At 40.5% G+C, this 18,513-nt stretch overlaps 1 protein-coding gene across 2 annotated transcripts; it reads right to left on the bottom strand.

The window, feature by feature from the left end:
* Positions 1-58: 58 nt before the first annotated feature.
* On the bottom strand, positions 59-18,452 carry cab39l (calcium binding protein 39-like). 2 transcript variants are annotated; one of them, XM_082524548.1, is made up of 10 exons: positions 17,731-18,452; positions 14,769-14,820; positions 7,985-8,116; positions 7,529-7,693; positions 7,024-7,142; positions 6,734-6,902; positions 6,177-6,236; positions 3,170-3,235; positions 2,896-3,039; positions 59-2,091 (listed from the first exon to the last, which is right to left on the bottom strand). In XM_082524548.1, exons 3-10 carry the CDS (start codon positions 8,084-8,086, stop codon positions 1,912-1,914), a joined length of 1,005 nt encoding a protein of 334 aa, XP_082380674.1. In that variant the 5' UTR covers positions 8,087-8,116; positions 14,769-14,820; positions 17,731-18,452; the 3' UTR covers positions 59-1,911. The 2 variants fall into 2 exon arrangements, with proteins under 2 accessions (XP_082380674.1, XP_082380673.1); XM_082524547.1 differs by lacking the exon at positions 14,769-14,820 and having other exon boundaries at positions 17,731-18,451.
* Between the last annotated feature and the right edge of the window lie 61 nt (positions 18,453-18,513).

Below are 18,513 nucleotides of genomic sequence, written 5' to 3'. Positions count from 1 at the left end.
GCATTTTTTTTTCCAAGTTCATAGTTGATTTAAAGTTACAGAAAGAAATCGAAGCTGCTTTAAACTAAAAGTGGATTTTTATTCATTTATTTGATTTCACAGTTATGTTTCACCGCTGAATCCTGCCGTTGGTCGGCTTTGGCCTCGTTCTGTTTGCCGGCGAGTTTACTATGGCAATGGCAAGTGATGAGCAAAAAAAAAAAAAAGTTTAAAAGGTGTCAAACGGCAAAAGGAACTCTGATATAGTGAGTTAAGAGGTTCACTGCTTAATCACAACAAATATGTTCTATCAGAGCATATTTTCATCAACATAATAATTAAGCTCACCCTAAAAAGATACTGCAAATACAGGAAAGAAAACGAGTACAGAGAAAGGAAAACACACCAAAACAAACAAAAAAAAGGCACCTCTGAATCTTCTCGTCCTCTGATAACAACGTCAGATCCAAACCAGAGTCAAACATCCGTTACAGTACAGACAGAAAAGGGAGTGAAACCAAAAAAACAGCTATCTTTACAGCTCTACAGCATCCACACAGCAAAGTGCCTCCTCCTCATGTTCTCCCTCACAATGGCACTCAAACCAGAAACTGTACATGAGAAATGACACTATATATTAAAAAAACAACATCAAGCAGTGTGAAAACAGCGATCAGCTTCAAACAAATTGAATCACCATTATTATTATTTAAAATCATACAAAGTGCTATTAGCCACCAGCAAAGAGAACCAGTGATCAAAATTGTCATTTTCTTTTTTCTTGTTTTTAAGATTTTTGTTTTTAGTCAACAGTGACTGAAATCAGTTTGTTTTCGAGACCTGCGAGTAATTTAGAACAGCACGGATGGGCTCGGCCTTTAGACCGGCAACGAGACTTGTTCCATGTTGGTGTGACACACTGAAGCGACGTTGGCCTTTTGGACTGTATGCAATCCAATCCCCTCAGCTTTAAAGTGAAGAAACAATCAGTGACTTTTAGCTTGCACAAATGAAAATCTGATCAGGGCCATAATAGATGTAAACATAGGGGAGAAAAATAAAGATCATAGAAATTTAGAATCCACTAATCTCAAATGTGACCTAATATGACACATTTTTCCTCGTAAATTCACGTCTCAATAAAATCATGTTTAATGTTCTTAATTATATCAGATTACTTTAGTTTTTCCCCTTAAATTTCAGAATTACTTGTAAATTAGTAACTTCATGAGTTTTTCCTACCCAGTCTGCTACTATAATTTTTGAAATACAAAGTTGTTGTTTTTTTTCGCTCTTACCGCCTCCTCCCTTAACTATTATCTATAATTTTTTAAGCTAGAATACCCCAATACACTGTTGTGGCCTACTGAGCTTTACCATTGTCATTTGGCTAAAAAAAATTGCTTTTACCGATGACCAAGAATGCATTAAGATATTCACGCTGTAAATATACTTCACCTGGTCCTAACCAGACACACCAACATCCTCACCACACATCAACCAAGAAAACAAAAAGTTGTTCATTTTTCTGGTTTGCAGCCACTGCTTTTAAAAATTTACAAAATTCATTTGCAAGCAGAGACTAATAAGATTAAAGAAAATGCTCATCCACCCGGAGGATTTTGGCTGAAGCTTTTTTTTAAACCCCTGGTTCTCCCCCAACAAGGCAAATCAGCTGCCTCCAACACCATGAGTTGTGGCACTACATGCTACAGATGAGATAAAAAAAAAAATACAAAAAAAGATCAGTGATTAAGAACTACTCTTGCACAAGTTTTTAATGAACTGACAAAGAGGGAAAAAAACAAAAACAAATGACGTCTCAAAGATTTTTTTTTTTTCAAATAGAGTAACCATTATTGTTAATGTGTTTTTTTTCTATGTCTTCCTATTAATAAAAAGTTGAAGTAGAGGGCAGGCAGCAATGCTTCTCTAGGAAGCCGGTTTCTTCAGATCCCTGATCTGTTTGATTAGGTAGGTCTTCTCGTCGTTGAACTGCTCGTCGTCCGTGCGGTCCTTCTGGAAGTTGCTCAAGAAGTCGATGAGTTTGGTCTGGTTCTTGAGCAGGATGTCGATGATGGGCTGAGTCTTGTTGGGGTTTGCTACAAACACCTTGGGGAAACAAAAAAAGGACAAAACGGGAGGAAAATTCAATTCAGTTTTGTTTTATTTATACAGCGCAGATTGACAACACCAGTCACCTCAATGTGCTTTTTATTGTAAGGTAAATACCCTACAATATTAGAAAGAAACTCCAACAATCCGACGACCCCCTATGAGCAAGCACTTGGCGACAGTGGGAAGGAAGAACTCCTTTCTAAAAGGAAGAAACCTTCAGCAGAACCAGGCTCAGGGAGGCGTGGTCATCTGCCATGTCCGGTGAGAACAGAGACTTTAATTACTAAAGACTAAATATATTAGTGGTGTATAAAGAAAGTAAAACAAGGTGAGTGAATAAGAAATGCTCAGTGGATCATGGGAAGCTCCCAGCAGTCTAGGCCTATTGTAGCATAGCAAAAGGAGGATTCAGGGTCAACTGATCCAGCTCTAACAAGATTTGTCAAAAAAGAAAGTTTTAAGCCTAATCTAAAAAGTAGAGGGAGGTCTCCCGAAAACAAACTGGGAGCTAGCTCTACAGAAAAGGACCCTAAAAGCTGAAGGCTCTGCTTTTAAACATCGTAGCAATCACAAGTAAAACATCGACATGAAAGCAAAGTTTTCCATTAGGCTAATATGGTACTATGAGGTCTTTAAGATAATATGAGCCCTATTATTCAAGATTTTATGTGAGAAAGATTTTAAATCCAATTCTGAATTTAACAGGAAGCCAACGAAGAGGAGCCAATATGGGAGAAATATCTTCTCTCTTTCCAAATTTCTCATTAAATGCATCTGCTGGTTTTTTTGTTTGTTTACCTTGAAGACGTGGAAGGCCTCAAACTGGATGTTGGCACTCTTGTCTCGGAGCAGATTCATCATCAGCTTCAGGTTCTCTGTCCTGCTGATGTACCGCGTCATGACCGTGAAGTTATGTCTGTCCAATAACAGCTCTCCCAGAAGCTGGAGGGGGGATCAAAGTGACAAATTATTATTAGAGAGGCCAGCTGTGCAGACCCCGCCCCCCAAAAAACCCCCAAAAATCCCATGAAGTCTAAGTAGGAATTTAAATCAATACAGGTCGGAGACAAACCTTTAGAGACTGTCGCTTGGTGACGTAGTTCTCAGAGTGCAGCAGCTTCTCATAGTCTGCAAACACCTACAGTGAAAAAACAAAACGCAGCAACAATCTGAGATCAAATTTTAAGCTTTTGGGAAATATCTATATGGACAATACTTTTTCCAAACAATATCTGATAAATGTTGTAAATAGAGGGCTTTTCCACCAAATGGAAATATGAACGCAAAGTTTATACAGCGCCAAATTACAACAGCAGTCGCCTCAAGGCACTTTATAATGTAAGGTAAAGACGCTACAATAATCGAGAGAGACTACACATGAGCAAGCACTTGGCAACAGTGGGAAGAAAAAAAAAAAATCATTTAAACAGGAAGAAACCTCCAACAGAACCAGGCTCGGGGAGGGGCGGCCATCTGCCATGACCGGCTGGGGATGATCACTGGTTTAACATGCCCACTCTCCTGTGTTTAGGACACCTTTCCATTTGCTTCCTAAGTTTAACCTGGCTCATTTCCTTTGAAAACATTAGTGCAGAGTGCTGGTTTAGCTAACTGGGTTTAGCAGGCAACCCATATGTCATAAGGCTAATGCAAAGACCTGGGTTCAAATCTGACCTTGTTTATAGTGGCTACTCTTCCAAAGGCCGTTCGTTGATCCCCAGCTCTTCCACTTCTAAGTTTCCTTTAGCGAGACACTGAACCCAAGTGAACCCTGATATCCATGTAGGATTGCCTGTGTGTGTGACCATTAATGAAAAAGTGTCTGTGGATGCAGCTTCTAGTTTTAAAAGTTGCAAAGTGCTTAGGCGATAAACTAGAGAGAGTGCTTACCAACCTGAAAAGCCACGCAGTGCAATTATTTTGTTGCAACAATTATTCAAAATTGCCAAAACAGTTTGGCAGCACAGTGAATCAAGAAGGTTGTAGGTCTGAACCTGTCCAAAGACACACTTGTTGGGTTAGCTGGAGATCCTAAAGGAGCTGCTGGTGTGATGGAAAATGGTTGTTGTGCTCTTTGTGGACTTAATAATAATAATAATAATAATAATATCAATAGATGTTGGATTTTTGATTTTTTACATTCTGCTACTTCTGTGTCAAGCTGACCTTACTAAATGAAAAGCTCCACATTCTCTTCCTATGCGTAATCTTTCCGATATACCACAAGTTGATGGACGAGTTATCTTTTGCACACAATGTTCCGAATGTATTCTGGGAGCATGGCACAACTAGTCTCAATAAATATTCTAGACTTACAATTGCTCTTTCCTTCCTGCTGTCTGTATGGTTGTTTGACCTCTTTGCAAAGGTAAATAAAACTCAATAAATGAATTAAAATTTAAAAAGAAACCTGGTTGTTTGCATAAATTAGCACCAGATGGCTGTTAAAACATCTGAACCTAGATGAAGACAGTGCTATCGCTTGGCTTTTGAATGTATGGCTGCATAGGGTCAAACACGTACTGTCCGGGTGATGTTTAAGTAATCAGCAATCAATATGATGAAGGTGCTTTTGAATCAAATATTAGATTATACAGGACTTTATCATTTATGGGGACATATCTGATATCGTGAGGTAGGAAAAAAGGAAATCTGAAATGTAACAATAGCGTCTGTATAAGTTACAGAATATTTAAGTAAGAGTTCCAACAGGAAAAGGACTTGTGTAGTTTAGATGAATATGTTTATGCACACTCTGTAGCTTGGGAAAACTTGGAGACAAGTATCAACGCTTATCTGAATGTAGTTATTTTAAAGACAGAAATATCTGCCTGTGTGTTTTAGGTTGAGACAAATGCATATATGATGGAGAAGTTGTTTAACTCTGTGTTTGCACATGGGTAATTTGGCTTGTTAGTATATTTTCTTTTAGCCCAGAAGGCATCTAATGAGATCGATTAAAGCAAATGAAAATACTGCACTGCATCCAAAAGGACAAGAACTGCCTGGACCTGCAAAAATGTAACATATGTAACTAAGAGGAAGTGGATGAATTAGAAGAAACCCCAAACCCTAGACACTTGACTTGAGTAGATCAACACATTGTTATTACAGTGTGTTATTTGTGCAGTCATAGGTTTACCACTAAAATAATAATAACAACAACAGATTGGATTTATATAGCGCTTTTCAAGGCACCCAAAGCACTTTACAATGCCACTATTCATTCACTCTCGCATTCATACACTGGTGGAGGCAAGCTACAGTTGTAGCCACAGTTGCCCTGGGGCAGACTGACAGAAGCGAGGCTGCCATATCGCGCCATCGGCCCCTCTGGCCAAAACCAGTAGGCGGTGCCCAAGGACACAACGATCAGGACAGAGAGCCCGGGGATCGAACCGGCGACCTTCCGGTTACAGATGCGCTTCCCAACCCCCTGAGCTATGGTCGCCCTAAAATCTAATGAGTATGACAAATTTTGGGTTTTTTGTGGCTTAGCCTGATCACTGACTCTACTGAGCCGGCAGTGACATCTCCTGACAGGCCGTCGGCACACATGCTGGGTGAAAAGGTGGTTTTGTGTGGGTTTCTACAGGCTGAGAGCCCTGGGGGGATCCTGCTCGTGAGAGGGGCTCCTCTGCCTAGAAATGTTGAGGACACAGAGCAGAGCTTTGTATCGAAAGACGTTATGACATTTAGAGAGGCTGTGCAGTTTTCCTATAAATTTACGTTTTTTGTTTTTTAATCTGCCTTCACTGCCAGCTCATTCAATACTCTATCACAAGGCTTCGTGAATGCCTGTGTGTGACTGGGCCAGTGAGCACTGCGGTGACTGATACCTGATCTCGCTGTGCATCCGTGCAAGGTTTCCTCATGCAGAGTCATTCAGAGCAGTGGACAGTGTTTGCAAACAGAGCTCAGTGACTGACCTCCGTGTGTGGTTTAGGTTAACGATTGCTAAAATTCAAAATAGCAAGGCTAATGTGCATTAATATGTGTGGTGGCTAACAACCATCCCAGACTAATCTCTTCTCGGGAGCTGCAGATGTGCAAATGTGTTTGTAAGTCGAAGCACTCACAGCTTCGTAGTTCTGCTCGAGGAATTCGGCCACAAGCACTTTGTGTCTCGTCAAGAGGTCCTGTGGACAAAGACAGAAAAATGCATCTTAGCTGACGGATTCAAATGTTACCGAACACTTTTTACATACACACATGTATGTATACACTGTACAATCGCACGCTGCCCAAAATTTGTCTCCCGTATTGGATCCAATACAACCATCAGTTGCTCGGAAAAAAAAAATGTATTCCCCAAATGTTGCCAGAGGTTCCTGGAGGTGTTTACTTTCCAGTTTTAATTACAATCATCACACTTCAAAATAGCTGACAAGTTAGCGTCACATGGTCAACGGTCACATGTCTGCAAAAATCAGCATAAGTTAAGACTTTTCCTCAACAAAACATGAAAACAAATTTGCCTTTTCTAGGCCTATGTGGGGAACAAAAATATCAAATTCAAATGACACTTGTGTGGGATGTTGGTTTACTAAATCCAAATCCAAACACTGTTGTCAAAGTCCAGTCTGGCTCTAGTCTAGCACCTGACCTGACAGCCAAAAGAAGAAGAAAGAGTTACCTTAAAGGTGGCGAATGCGTCAGAAGCAATGTCGAAGGTGGACATCTCCACGTAGTTGAAAAAATTGTGGAAATGCTCCGAATGGAGAACTATCTTGGCGAGCGGCTCGTGGCGGATGCACTCCCTCAGCATGATCCCACAATTTAGCGCCACCTGGGGCATCTCGTATCTTCAAACACAGCAAGAGAGAGAGAGTAACGCATCACCCCCTCCTCGTCATAGAAGCCATATTTATTGTGTTAAGACGCCATTAGGTTGAGGACAGCACGTGCACTGTGTGTTTATCTCACCCTTTCAGCAGTATGAAGAGGACCTCCTGGTGGGAGCAGAAATATTCAACAGTGGGGCTCCTCGTCCCAATCTGCCTCCTGAGGATGTTGTTGAAGATCTGACACACGTCCTTCTTCCCCTGGAAACACACGTAAAACTGAACTAACCACATAACAGCATCTGTAACATTTAGCACGTTAAAAATTAATTAATTGTGTACAGTAGGAAAAAAAGTTGTTTTAAAAGCAGTGCTACAACCTAAAGTAACTTAAATTTATGAGTTGGAGTCAGAGGAGGCCTGTAATGGTAAGAAAACTGTACAAGGTTTTTAAATACACCATCAAATTTCATTATTTTCACTACATCTTGCAAAACTACAGCAACAATATGCAGCATTTCTTAAAAAGTCTAGAAGAGCTGTTAAGTTTCCTCTGCTCATGGATGTTTATTTTCTATCACGTTTCTGTGTCAGCTTTATCACAAGTGTGCTTCTGCAGCACATCTGTGATACTTTCTTCTGCTTACCTCAAAGTCTATGACCTGCAGGTTTTCTACCAGCGCGATCAGCAGGCCGCTGTTGTACAGCTCCTGGGCCAACTGGGCCACAGTCTCGGTGTGGGGCTCCTTGTCATTGCTTCCATACAGGATCTCTTTCATGGACACCAAACACTTAGACACCTCCTCAGAGGCCTGTAGAACAGAAAACTACAGGTGAGGAAGGATGGAGGCAAAGAAGGCATCATTTAGAGGAATAACATGTAGAAACTATCATTAGTAAAAGAGAGCGTGAGCTTGAATTTGGCTTGTAACTCTGATTCTTTGATCCCCTGTGTGCATGTGTGAGAGAGTCTTGACAGTGAAGCGTCAGAAGATGACAGGCGCAGGCTGTTTCGCGCTCCCACCCTTGGGGCCTCTTGACACCCATTCACACACACACACACACACAGACGCACACAGACACAATCAAATAGATTCCTCTACCTTGTCTGTCTTCTTGTCCTGTTTGACCAGGATGGCCAGGTTTTCCTTCAACGTCTTGACAATGTCGGCGGGACTCTTGTGTGATTTACCAAACAGCGGCATGATGGACACGTGTGCACACGCCTTTGGGACCTGTGAAACACAGCAATCAGTGTTAAATGTATTGTTTATTGACTGATGAATCAATTCAAGCTACAATAGAATAGCCTGTAATTATAAAAGCTACGATCTATTTTTACCAGACTTGTAAAACTGCCAACGTTTCAGTGCTTCCCACAAACGTCAGTTTACAGTGCTGCTTACTGACAAAAATGCCACTTTTAATGTAGTGCATTACAGAGATGACTATAAAGTTGTAAGTGCCCTCTTGTGGGCAAACAATATACTGTGCTCACTTTTATTAAATATTTCTATTTGATTAAATATGAATAAACCACTATTTTCAATCATTTTTCCAATATAAATATTCCAAGAAGCATTCAGAAGCTGCACCGATTGTGATTCCAGCTCCAAGTTGTGCATCCCAAACAAGCAAAAACATTTTTCAAGGCAGGTGCGTAGGAGAGGTACAACGCAAATAATTTGCCACATGAAGGGCACTGAAACGTCACGAATAAATGTATTCCTGCGAACTGCAGCCGTGTGTCTGTGGAAACCGTCATCACCCTGTACTGCACCTACAAGTCGCATACAGATCTTTAGATGGGCTGATGACACTGTGTTGACTCACGGTGTAACATTGTTCTTGCTCCATCTGTTTGATATGAAAAGATAACAAAAATGCTGCTGATAGGGAAGTAACAATCTGAGTAGTCTTCTTCTACCGTTGAAAAACATTCCAACACCATATACATGTCTAGAAGTCAGGTTGCTACACATCTGACAGCCTGTTAGAAATCATATTATGGCAAGAACCAATCAGCTGAATAAAGAGAAACAAGAGTCCATCAATACTTGATCAGTAAATCCGGAAAACTGCTAAAACTTTGAATGTGTCCCAAAGTGCAGTTGCAAAAACTATCGAGGTAGGTATATATAGTCAAGTCAGTAGTTTCTGTAATTTAATAACAGTTTAAATAATCTTAAGATTCAAAAGTAGGGGAGTCCAAACTGCACCGTAACATAACATCTCCGTCATATTATGACACAGCCAGTTCCTTTTTGACTGATCTTATAGTTGGAGCTGGACCACATGAACTCAACCCATTCTGCAGTCGTTCCCCATTCAAAACTTTTCACTGCTGTTGCATTTACATGCTACTGTTGCACTGTTTTGTCCAATCAACTGACTGTGGCAGATACCAGCCCCTCCCTCAGCTTGCTTCTGCCAGAGGTCTCGTCCTCCCCACCATCACCTAGTGCTTCTCACTCAGATCTTCTGATTGTTGCGGTCCTCATTCTTATATTATAGTGTCTTTAGCTAAAAATACAACGTGCCTCGGATCAGCTATTTGTTGACATGAACTGCTATCCTGTCTTGAAAGAAAATAAATCAAATAAATACCTGAGCATTCAGGATTAAGCTTTAGAATCAAACCTTTTATGTTTTTTAACCACTAAAAACAGGGCAATGTGAGCAACCTGCTGTTCAAACATTCAGTCTATGAGGAAGAGGAAAAAGTTGATTCAAATGAAGGCGGAAGGGAGCTAAATCTGCTCCTTTTGGTCAGAGGATGAGCTATGATGCAGGACAAGGTGAATCATGCGAGGCTTCCCTAGTAAACACCAACAAAATACAGTATGGAGCTGGTATGGAGCATAGTAGTTCGTTCAAGTCCCTTGAGTTACATTAGTTACTCTCATCTTGACAGCTCAAGCCTGTATGAAACCAACAATTCTAGTTTATGTGCATCAAAGTAGCAAGCTGTGTTTTGCCCTATTACTGCCAGAATGTCAATCATGCTACCAACAATGCTACTAGCAATCTGTTGCAGCCACACTGCGCACTAAGCTGACATTGTACATAATGCCAAGCACCTTAAAAGGACTTTCAGCATTTGCTCCTTCAGTCACAGGTTTACAAATATAGCTGTCAACTGATGGTTTTTAAGCTAAAATACCAGGAAAACAACACATAAATATACTTGTTGCTGAGTATATCGGGTAAGTTAGAGAGGTTGTCCACAATGCTCTGTGAGCATATTAAGGGATCCAGGAGGCAGCAGTGGCCTTCAAAATCCAGGCCAGGTCAGGAACAGCCACAGAACTTGTGACTGCTAATCCTCATCTGGGAATGTAAAAGGGCATTAACCCTAACTCCCACCGTCATTCCTCCCTCCATCTGCTCCATCCTTCACTCATTTCATCCTCTCTTTCTTCTCCTCTTCACAAAACACTTCTGCTCCTCCCTTCCCCGTCTCCTCGGCCACTGGCTCACAAGACATTCATCTAGAACTGATGCTAGCAGCCAAATTGTCTGAATGTTAAAGCCTCCTTCTACACTATACATTGTAAAGCATTCACAGTGAACAGGTAAAGTGACCGTGTCCATGGAAGTCCTTGGAAAAACACCTGCACAGTGTTTTCTGGAGGAGAATATTGCTTCAGCTGGACCTACTGAGCTTTTATTTTAATTTGTCCTTTTTTATCCTATCTTGTATCTCTACAGTTATAATGATGAATGTCTTTTTTAAACATGAACAAAGTTTAAAGTAATGAGGTCAGTCTGTGCACAAGTAATCCCCCTGAGCCAAAAGCTCAGGTTTCAGACAGCTCTGAGCACTGCATTCAAGGCCGTTTTCATAAATCCATATGATGCTTCTGTGAGCACAGAAGCCACGCCTACCTATTCATCAAACCTCCTGTTTGATAGGGATAACCAATCAGAAGAAAGTTGTCTTAAAGGCAGACAACATCTTTTGGAATGAACTGAGAGGCTACATCAAGGCTTCGACAATGCAAAATAAAGCTTATTTAGAACTGAGTGTAAGTGAATATACTCCTTTATAATAAGTTGGAATAAAAGTATGAAGCTTGAGATGAGTATAAGTTCAAATGAGCCCGTCTAAAGCACATTAGAACAGTAACTCATCTCTGGAGACTGCCGAGTGTCACATACTGGAAGCTTAAAGGAGCCTAAAACTTTAAAGCATTGATGCCTGATATGAAAGAGCCTTATGTGAGACATACAGCTATGGATATTTATTTGACTTGTTGAGACTGTTTATTAAAAAAGTTTCTGACTTAGGTCATCTGTTTTCTACCCTCCAAGGGAAAAAACAAACCTCTCCACAGAGCTACAAAAACCTCTTTGACTTGTTCATTATCAAATACAACAGGAAGTTCCCTTAACCAAGTTCACACACACACACACACACACACACACACACACACACACACACACACACACACACACACACACAGTATCAGTTTCTTCAAACGCCACTTAGCCTGGCAGATGTGTGGGCCACTTCAAATCACAAGACCAGGAGAATAAAGAGCTGTGACAGTAAAGGCTGATTTCCCCTGATGATCGTAAAACAAATCCGTGTAGGTGTGCTGACAGAGTTATTACTTCAATCCTTCCCCTATAAAAACACGTCTAATTACATGACAATGCATCCACCATGCTGGCCACTTACGGCCAACTTACATTTCACAGAGTTGTCATAAAAGGTGCCGACTGTTTACAGCTGCTGCAGATCCTGGTGCGTTGTCGCAATAAGAAAAGTAAGCTGATGCATTCCAGAGGTATTTGAGCAGAACAGTGAGTGCTTTCCTCAGACTGATAAAAGGTAGGAGTTGAAAGAAACATTGAAGGTAAAATGTCATCTTTCACATTATTCAGGAAAGGGGAAATTGCACGGGGGATTGGACGCCTGCAAAAACAAACAAACAAACAAACAAAAAACAAAACAAGAAAACAGCCTGGATTGGAATCACAAGGTTTTCACCTTACAAAAGGAAATCTCAGCTGACACAGCCCCGCTCAGCTATGTTTGTGTTCTTCATAATCAGTTCTTCAAAATGTTCTGTGTGACTGATTTTGATTCTTTATTCGGAAGCAGTTGAATCACAGAGAGGGGACACCGCAGTGACATGGAAAATAATACCAACCCCTCCGTGAAAAATGTTCTTCTGCTAGCTTATGTCATTTGAATACCAAGGTGTGCAGTGGGTGAAAAGGGAGCTGTTTTAAAGTCCATCCAGGAACAGGTGACAAACATAACAAGGCTACTTGAGTTTCGCTTTATCTTTCGATGACATCATGACGGCAAAACTTTAGTCAGGTCAATATTTGTCGAAGGATAAACTGGCAATGAGGAATTGCTCATGAAAAGAGGGGAGCCATGCTTGCAAACAACGCCTTCCTGCTTTTCTAATCTAATCACACTGTAGGCGAGTGCGTCAGGTAATAACCAGTCGAGCAGTGCTCCCAGTCCGGCCTTGTTCCTGCAGCTCTAACTAAGTGTTTCTGATTATTAAAGAATACTTAAAGGGCCCCTTTTAATCATTTAATAACATGTCTTTTGAGTCCTGGAAAGCTTAAGCAGCTGATTACTCTGAAGTCTTCATTTTCACTTGCACCCTTCTTAAGACTGACTAAATGTTATGTAATGGAATTAATCTTGTGCCTGCTGGGCTCGAGCGCACACTGCGAGCTGCTCAGCTTAGGTATAAGCTTACCTGAGATGTTCCTTGTTGCCCCAAATATGAATTTTTCAACTAATCGCAAGCAATCTAAATGAGCTTTAATCCAAATACAGATGTACAGAATATAAGTAAAGGTTACCCAGAACAGGGAGTATAATTTCAAAAAGATTATGAGGCATTATTTCAACAGTCAGGTACAAACATGTGCAACAGGGTTAATAATGCTTGCATCTGTCGTTGCAGCACAGCAGTATGTCCCCTTAAAACAGTCTTAAGGAGTTAAGGAAACTGGACTTCTTTTTGATCTGATGGTAAATGAGCCATGCCTTGACTCACATCTTGTCTCATGTGACTCTTAATAACTTTACAGGATGGGTCAATGACTCTGAGGACCACCTCCCCAATGCCACTAGGTATTAAACATCTGGGACTCCCCATCGGTTTTAGAGCTGAAGAAGCTTCTTGGATGAGAGGTCAAACGTCTCCATAAACCAAAAAGACATTCAGCTGCCTTCATTAGTAGCGCTTAAGAGTGCCACGACCTGATTGGCTGAGAACCTACACAGACATGCTTGCATTCTTGTTCTAAAGGACTGGCACCCCCATTTAAACTTGCCTATGTAAGCAGTGTGGTTCAAACAGCGAGTGAATTCCTTTAAAAGTATTAGAGGTTTTATATAAATGTAAATAATTTGCACAGACTCCCACAATTCATCTCTCTTCATCGCATTAGGACACCAACGGAGGACCATAAATCCTGCATAAAACAGCATCAGAATCATCAATATTTTAGGAAGTAAATAAGGCGATATTTTAATGTTTCTACTGCTACTCCGTGAAAACAATGTATCCTTTAATTTCTCTTTAGCAATTCTTTTATATAGTCTTGTAACTGCAAGGATAAATCGCTTAACTAAACAGTTATTTTTTTATATTATATACATTTTATATTAAATCTATAATTTACTGGAAGGCTCTTATTTTAGTAAACCAATGAATGAAAAATACAAATCCAATTGGCTGTTCATTGTGTAGATTCTTTGGCTGAATAGTCAGTTCACTTTAAGAAAAACATAATCTTTAGAGTTCAGTCTGTAGTCTTTGATATATTTGCCTGTCCGTTTGCTACATGAAAACTATTTGTTCAGCTTCAGTCCAAACTTATATCACATGCTCTAAAACTGATCAGATCCCTGCGTTATGTTCCTAAGGTACAAACCAAATCAAATCGGTATAGTATGGTATAATACAATAAAGATTGTCATCAGGGGTATGGCTCGTCTTGTGACATACTGTATCAAAGTATACTGATAATCTAATTATGTTAGGACCTGACAGAAACAGGCCGATTGCCTTCTCGTGCTGCCTCACTGACACGATATTCAGCCGAGTGTAGACACAGCACCGAGCGACGGCACATTCTCGCCATAAGCAGATTTGTCTTGGGTTATCTGAAAGGATGACCTCTGCTGCAGACATATGGGCCTTTACTGTCATCCTAACACTGCTGAGGAGTCACTCAGTACATTTGATTCAACTCGCTTCTTAATGCACTACATGCATATCTGACTGATCAAAGATTTATTTGTTGTGTAGTTGCAGTTTTCCTGAACTATGCAATCCGTTTGTAGACCACTGAATGTTTGATCATTGAACTGCAGCTCTTATGAAAAATGTCTCTCCTCACTATCAAAGTATGGATTCCCTCAAGGTTCAATACTAGGGTGAACTGTATTTTCACTATAATGCTACCACTTACAAATTGTCTAACTGATATAAAAGTAGAGCCTGACTGATATTGGATCTTTAAGACCACTACAGATATCATTATTTGGTCATTTTGGCGTTTTAACCACATCCTTTAATTGTTAGACCTTTACCTTGAAATTTTAAACACTATGAGGCAACTGTTGTTGTGAATTGTTAATATCACTGATACACAAACTACCATTAACGCTGTTATTTCCTCTCGGTTAGAGTACTGCAAAGGTCCTTTAATAAGGTATATATCAGAAATAAATAATAAACTCTAGTTTACATAAAACAGCAAAAGACAGAAAAGCAAAAATATTGATCAGATTTTTAATGACTCTAGCTGATTTGTTTCAAATTAATTAGTAGAGTTACTCTTAATTGTCAAGCCTTTAATGGGCTAACCCCAGAAAATATATCAGAACTGCTGCCCACTTACGAATCAGTGCTTCAGGCAGATCCCCAGGCAGGAACTTGCTCTCTTTTAAACACTAAACAAGACCGAACAGAGAAACTATTAGTAATCACTTTTAAATAATTTGTGTCATATGGCAATACATTAAAAAAAAAAGACTAACAGTCATATTAGTCATAACTCTCTTGGCACTGCCCTCATCAAACAGCTGCCTTTTGCAGCGCTGGATTATAGTAACATTCACTGTAACAAACTGCATGGCAGTGGGCGGCTCTGATGACTAATCGGTGACATTCCAGCGCAGCAAGATAGTGATCCACGACAGGAGCTGGAGAGACGGTGACGTAGCGATCTGTCACACCTACAGGCCACTCAGGCGGCAGAAGAGGGAATACAAGCTGGACATTTCGTGGCTTGTGGTAAGACCAGGGGGAAGCAGTGGGGCAGCTCGTCGCACACTTGATAATTTGTTCAAATAAATTAACTTTGTGCTCAGGAATTCTTGGCAAATTCATTTAATTAAGCCTAGAAGTTTTCTAACAATGCGAAGAATCTACCACAGCCTTTCAATGAAGGAGAAAGGTGACATCCTATTATTTTTGCCTGGAATGTGAGTCATTCATGGTGTACTACTAACACATGCAACAGGAATGCAAACGCTGAAGGAGGAGCAGCAAGGACAATAACCCGCTCGTTCAGCATGAATTATTGCTGCTGGCATTAGCTAAGTGATTAACATCAACTGCAATAAATCTGACAAAGCATTGACTGGAAGGTTCACGTCTGACGAAGCTGGAACACGTCTATCAGTCGTAAGATCAGAGTGAAGACACACAGGTTGTAGTTTATAGCAGCACAGTTTCAGGCCTTTTTAAGTTAATTTGACAAAGATGGTCAAATTTCTCAGTCAGCATCCTGACCGAGACTGTCCAAGCCAGGGCTCGAACCGGCAACCTTCCGGTTACAAGACGAACTGCCAACTGTTTGAGCCACGATCTAATCTATGCCCACCTCCGACTACAAAGAGTTGTTTGCTTCAATTATATTCACAAGGAAAGGCGACATGAAAGACCAGACAATCATCAAGCAAAAGCTCACTTACAAAGAGATTGTTAGGTAGGACCAACCTGATATTAGTTTAAACTCTGATCCCCAACTGCACTTGATGCACTTCAGTGAAGCATACAGGGCACATCTGTAATATTTAAGACTGACTTAGGTCTTTGTGCTCTCAGTGGTTAGCACTTTCTGCATGTCCAGCTGGAGGAAGCCGGCGTTATCAAGAATGGCTGTGAAAAGCTACTGCAATACTTAAAGTGGGGACTTTTTTGTCAGCAAGGCAAACTTTCCTTTTCAATCACATTTACTTCCTTACGGGTGGCAGACACTAACCTAAAAACAAGCCTGAGCATTTGATTGGTGGATCTACTGAGAAGCAAGACACAGAGGACATGACAGCCAGGCTAGATGGAGTCTTTATGACTCACATGGACTGCTGGTAGTCAAAGGTAACAGTCTGAGAAATCACAACTATAATGTGCAAGTTTTTTATTCAGGACAATATGAAGATTGCTGTACTTAAATGCAGAGTCATTACAGGTTAATACTGCAATCAAGTGTGAAATAGCTTATATGAGAAGCTTTTACCTTGAGATATCAAGGCCAGTGGATTTACTCATAATGTAAAGCATATATTGTAGTCCGCTTTCAAATTAAAAGCACAAGAGTGAGTCATGAAACGAGACTGTATGGAAGACAGACACCTTTGTGAAAGAATCTACGTCAAAAAGTGTTGTATAGCATCAAAGATAAATGTAGGGCTGGAACTAGCAATTAAGGATGAACCAAATTATTAGGAGAATGCAATATTTTAAAAATAATGTATAAATTTCGCTAATATTGTTTTGTTTCATTTTTTGTTGTTATTTATTCTTCATTCAGTGTCAGGAAAACAAAATAATCTCTGTTCCAGATTATCTTACTAGATTTAAAGTTTCTGAGCTCCTTATCACACCGTCTTTGAACATTTATCTGGCACAGACCTGATCTGATACAGCACATAAACATTGGCCAATGCCACTGGGGAACGTCATTTAATTGCTCGTAGGTTACTAATGTCCATGCGATAGTATCAGTGCAACTATTATTTCAACAGACATTTAACTTGTCAATCATTTATTCACTTTGCAAAATAACTACCTTTTAAACAAAGGTTTCGTCCTGTTAAACAGGAGTTTTTTCTTCCCACTGTCACCAAGTGTTTGTCCATCAAGGGGTTGTCTGATCTTTCCCATTTGTAGGATCTTTTCCCTAGAATATAAAGCACCTTATGGTTGTTGTTGTTGTTGTTGTGAATTGGAACTATTGGCACTATTTAAGTGTCTTTGTTTAAAAGCCATATGATAAAATGAAAAAAATAAAATAAAATTTGCCAAAACTGTGATCTTGATAAGGTTTATAGCTGCATAAAGCAGTGACTCAATGGAGACTTTATGACTAGCATTTTACTTTGAAATCCAAACCCGGAAGTTGGATTGTGATCATTCGGGTTGACCTGGTCCTAGTCGTTTAAAGTAATAAAGGAGGGAGGAGGGGGGGAATAAAAACAAAATACACACACTGTAAATGAACTCCCGAGGAATTAAAGACCTCGCTAATTACCCTCTTTAGAGGAATAAGAGCTTATAACGCTGACAGCAGCAAACAGCACATAAGGCCGCATTAACAGTCCCAGACAATGTGATTTAACAAGGCTACACCCCTCTCGCCTCCGGCCAAACTCCCCTCTTTTTTGTTTGACAGATTTCCAAAGCTACCCACAGTTGTCTGCATCATCTCATGAACAACTGCAGAAAAGGACGTTGGGGCTCTCTCATGCATCAACATAACCGACGTTTCAACACCGACTTAAGTTACAAAGGGCAGTCATATTAGGTTATCTGAAAGCTATTGCTCTTCGACAGTAGAGCCTAGAAATAATACTTACAGTGGGAAGATGTTTGGTGGGGGGATCTGTAAATGTCTTGACCGCTTCTGTCCCGGTTCACAGCGCAGCCGAAGCTCCCAGATAGACGCCTGTGCTCACGCCAGGGCTGTTTGTCGACACAAAAGTCGGCTAAAAATGTGTACGAAACAATTTAAAATGTGTGGAATCTGTTAAGAAGGCAGTGCTGAATTCCATCTGGTCGCGTTCCAGTGTGCTGCCAAGTTAGCAAGAACGGAGAGATTAAGGACTTCCCGATTGCGCTGTCATAGTAAAATAATCGGCGGCCCCTTGTTTCTTTGGAGGGTGGAGGAGAAGCACGATTGTGCTGTAAAGTAAAGTGGACGCCATCGATGGAGTAATTTAAATAAGGCTGTATTTATGAATTCAACCAAGAAGTCCTCTATTGCATCGGGGCTTCATAAAAACTTGTAATTTGTAGTGCAACTCGCGTCACTTCCTGTGTGCCTCACGCTTGCTAGCTTGACAAATCTGTATCTTTCCAGCCGCGGCTGATTCTCGTTCACATCCTCCGACTTCAAGCGCTACTTACGGCCTTGACTGAAGTATTACTGCATCGTGTATATTCACAAAAGCACATATTTAATACAGTTACCAGGAAATACATCTGAAAACTACTTTGGTGACGTAGGGTTTACGTGCAAGACGGAAATTAAGCGGAAAATAGACCTCAAGGTCGGCAGCAGTACTTATTGGAACGAACCCTAGACTGAATCATGATAGTCTAAACTGGAATAAAAGCCCATTGGAGGAAAGGAACCATGT

The sequence above is a fragment of the Aulonocara stuartgranti genome (genome assembly GCF_965226115.1).
Source record: "Aulonocara stuartgranti genome assembly, chromosome: 23".
Lineage (NCBI taxonomy): Eukaryota > Metazoa > Chordata > Actinopteri > Cichliformes > Cichlidae > Aulonocara > Aulonocara stuartgranti.
Note: the sequence above shows the minus strand (reverse complement) of the source record. Positions and strands in the feature narration are given on the sequence as shown.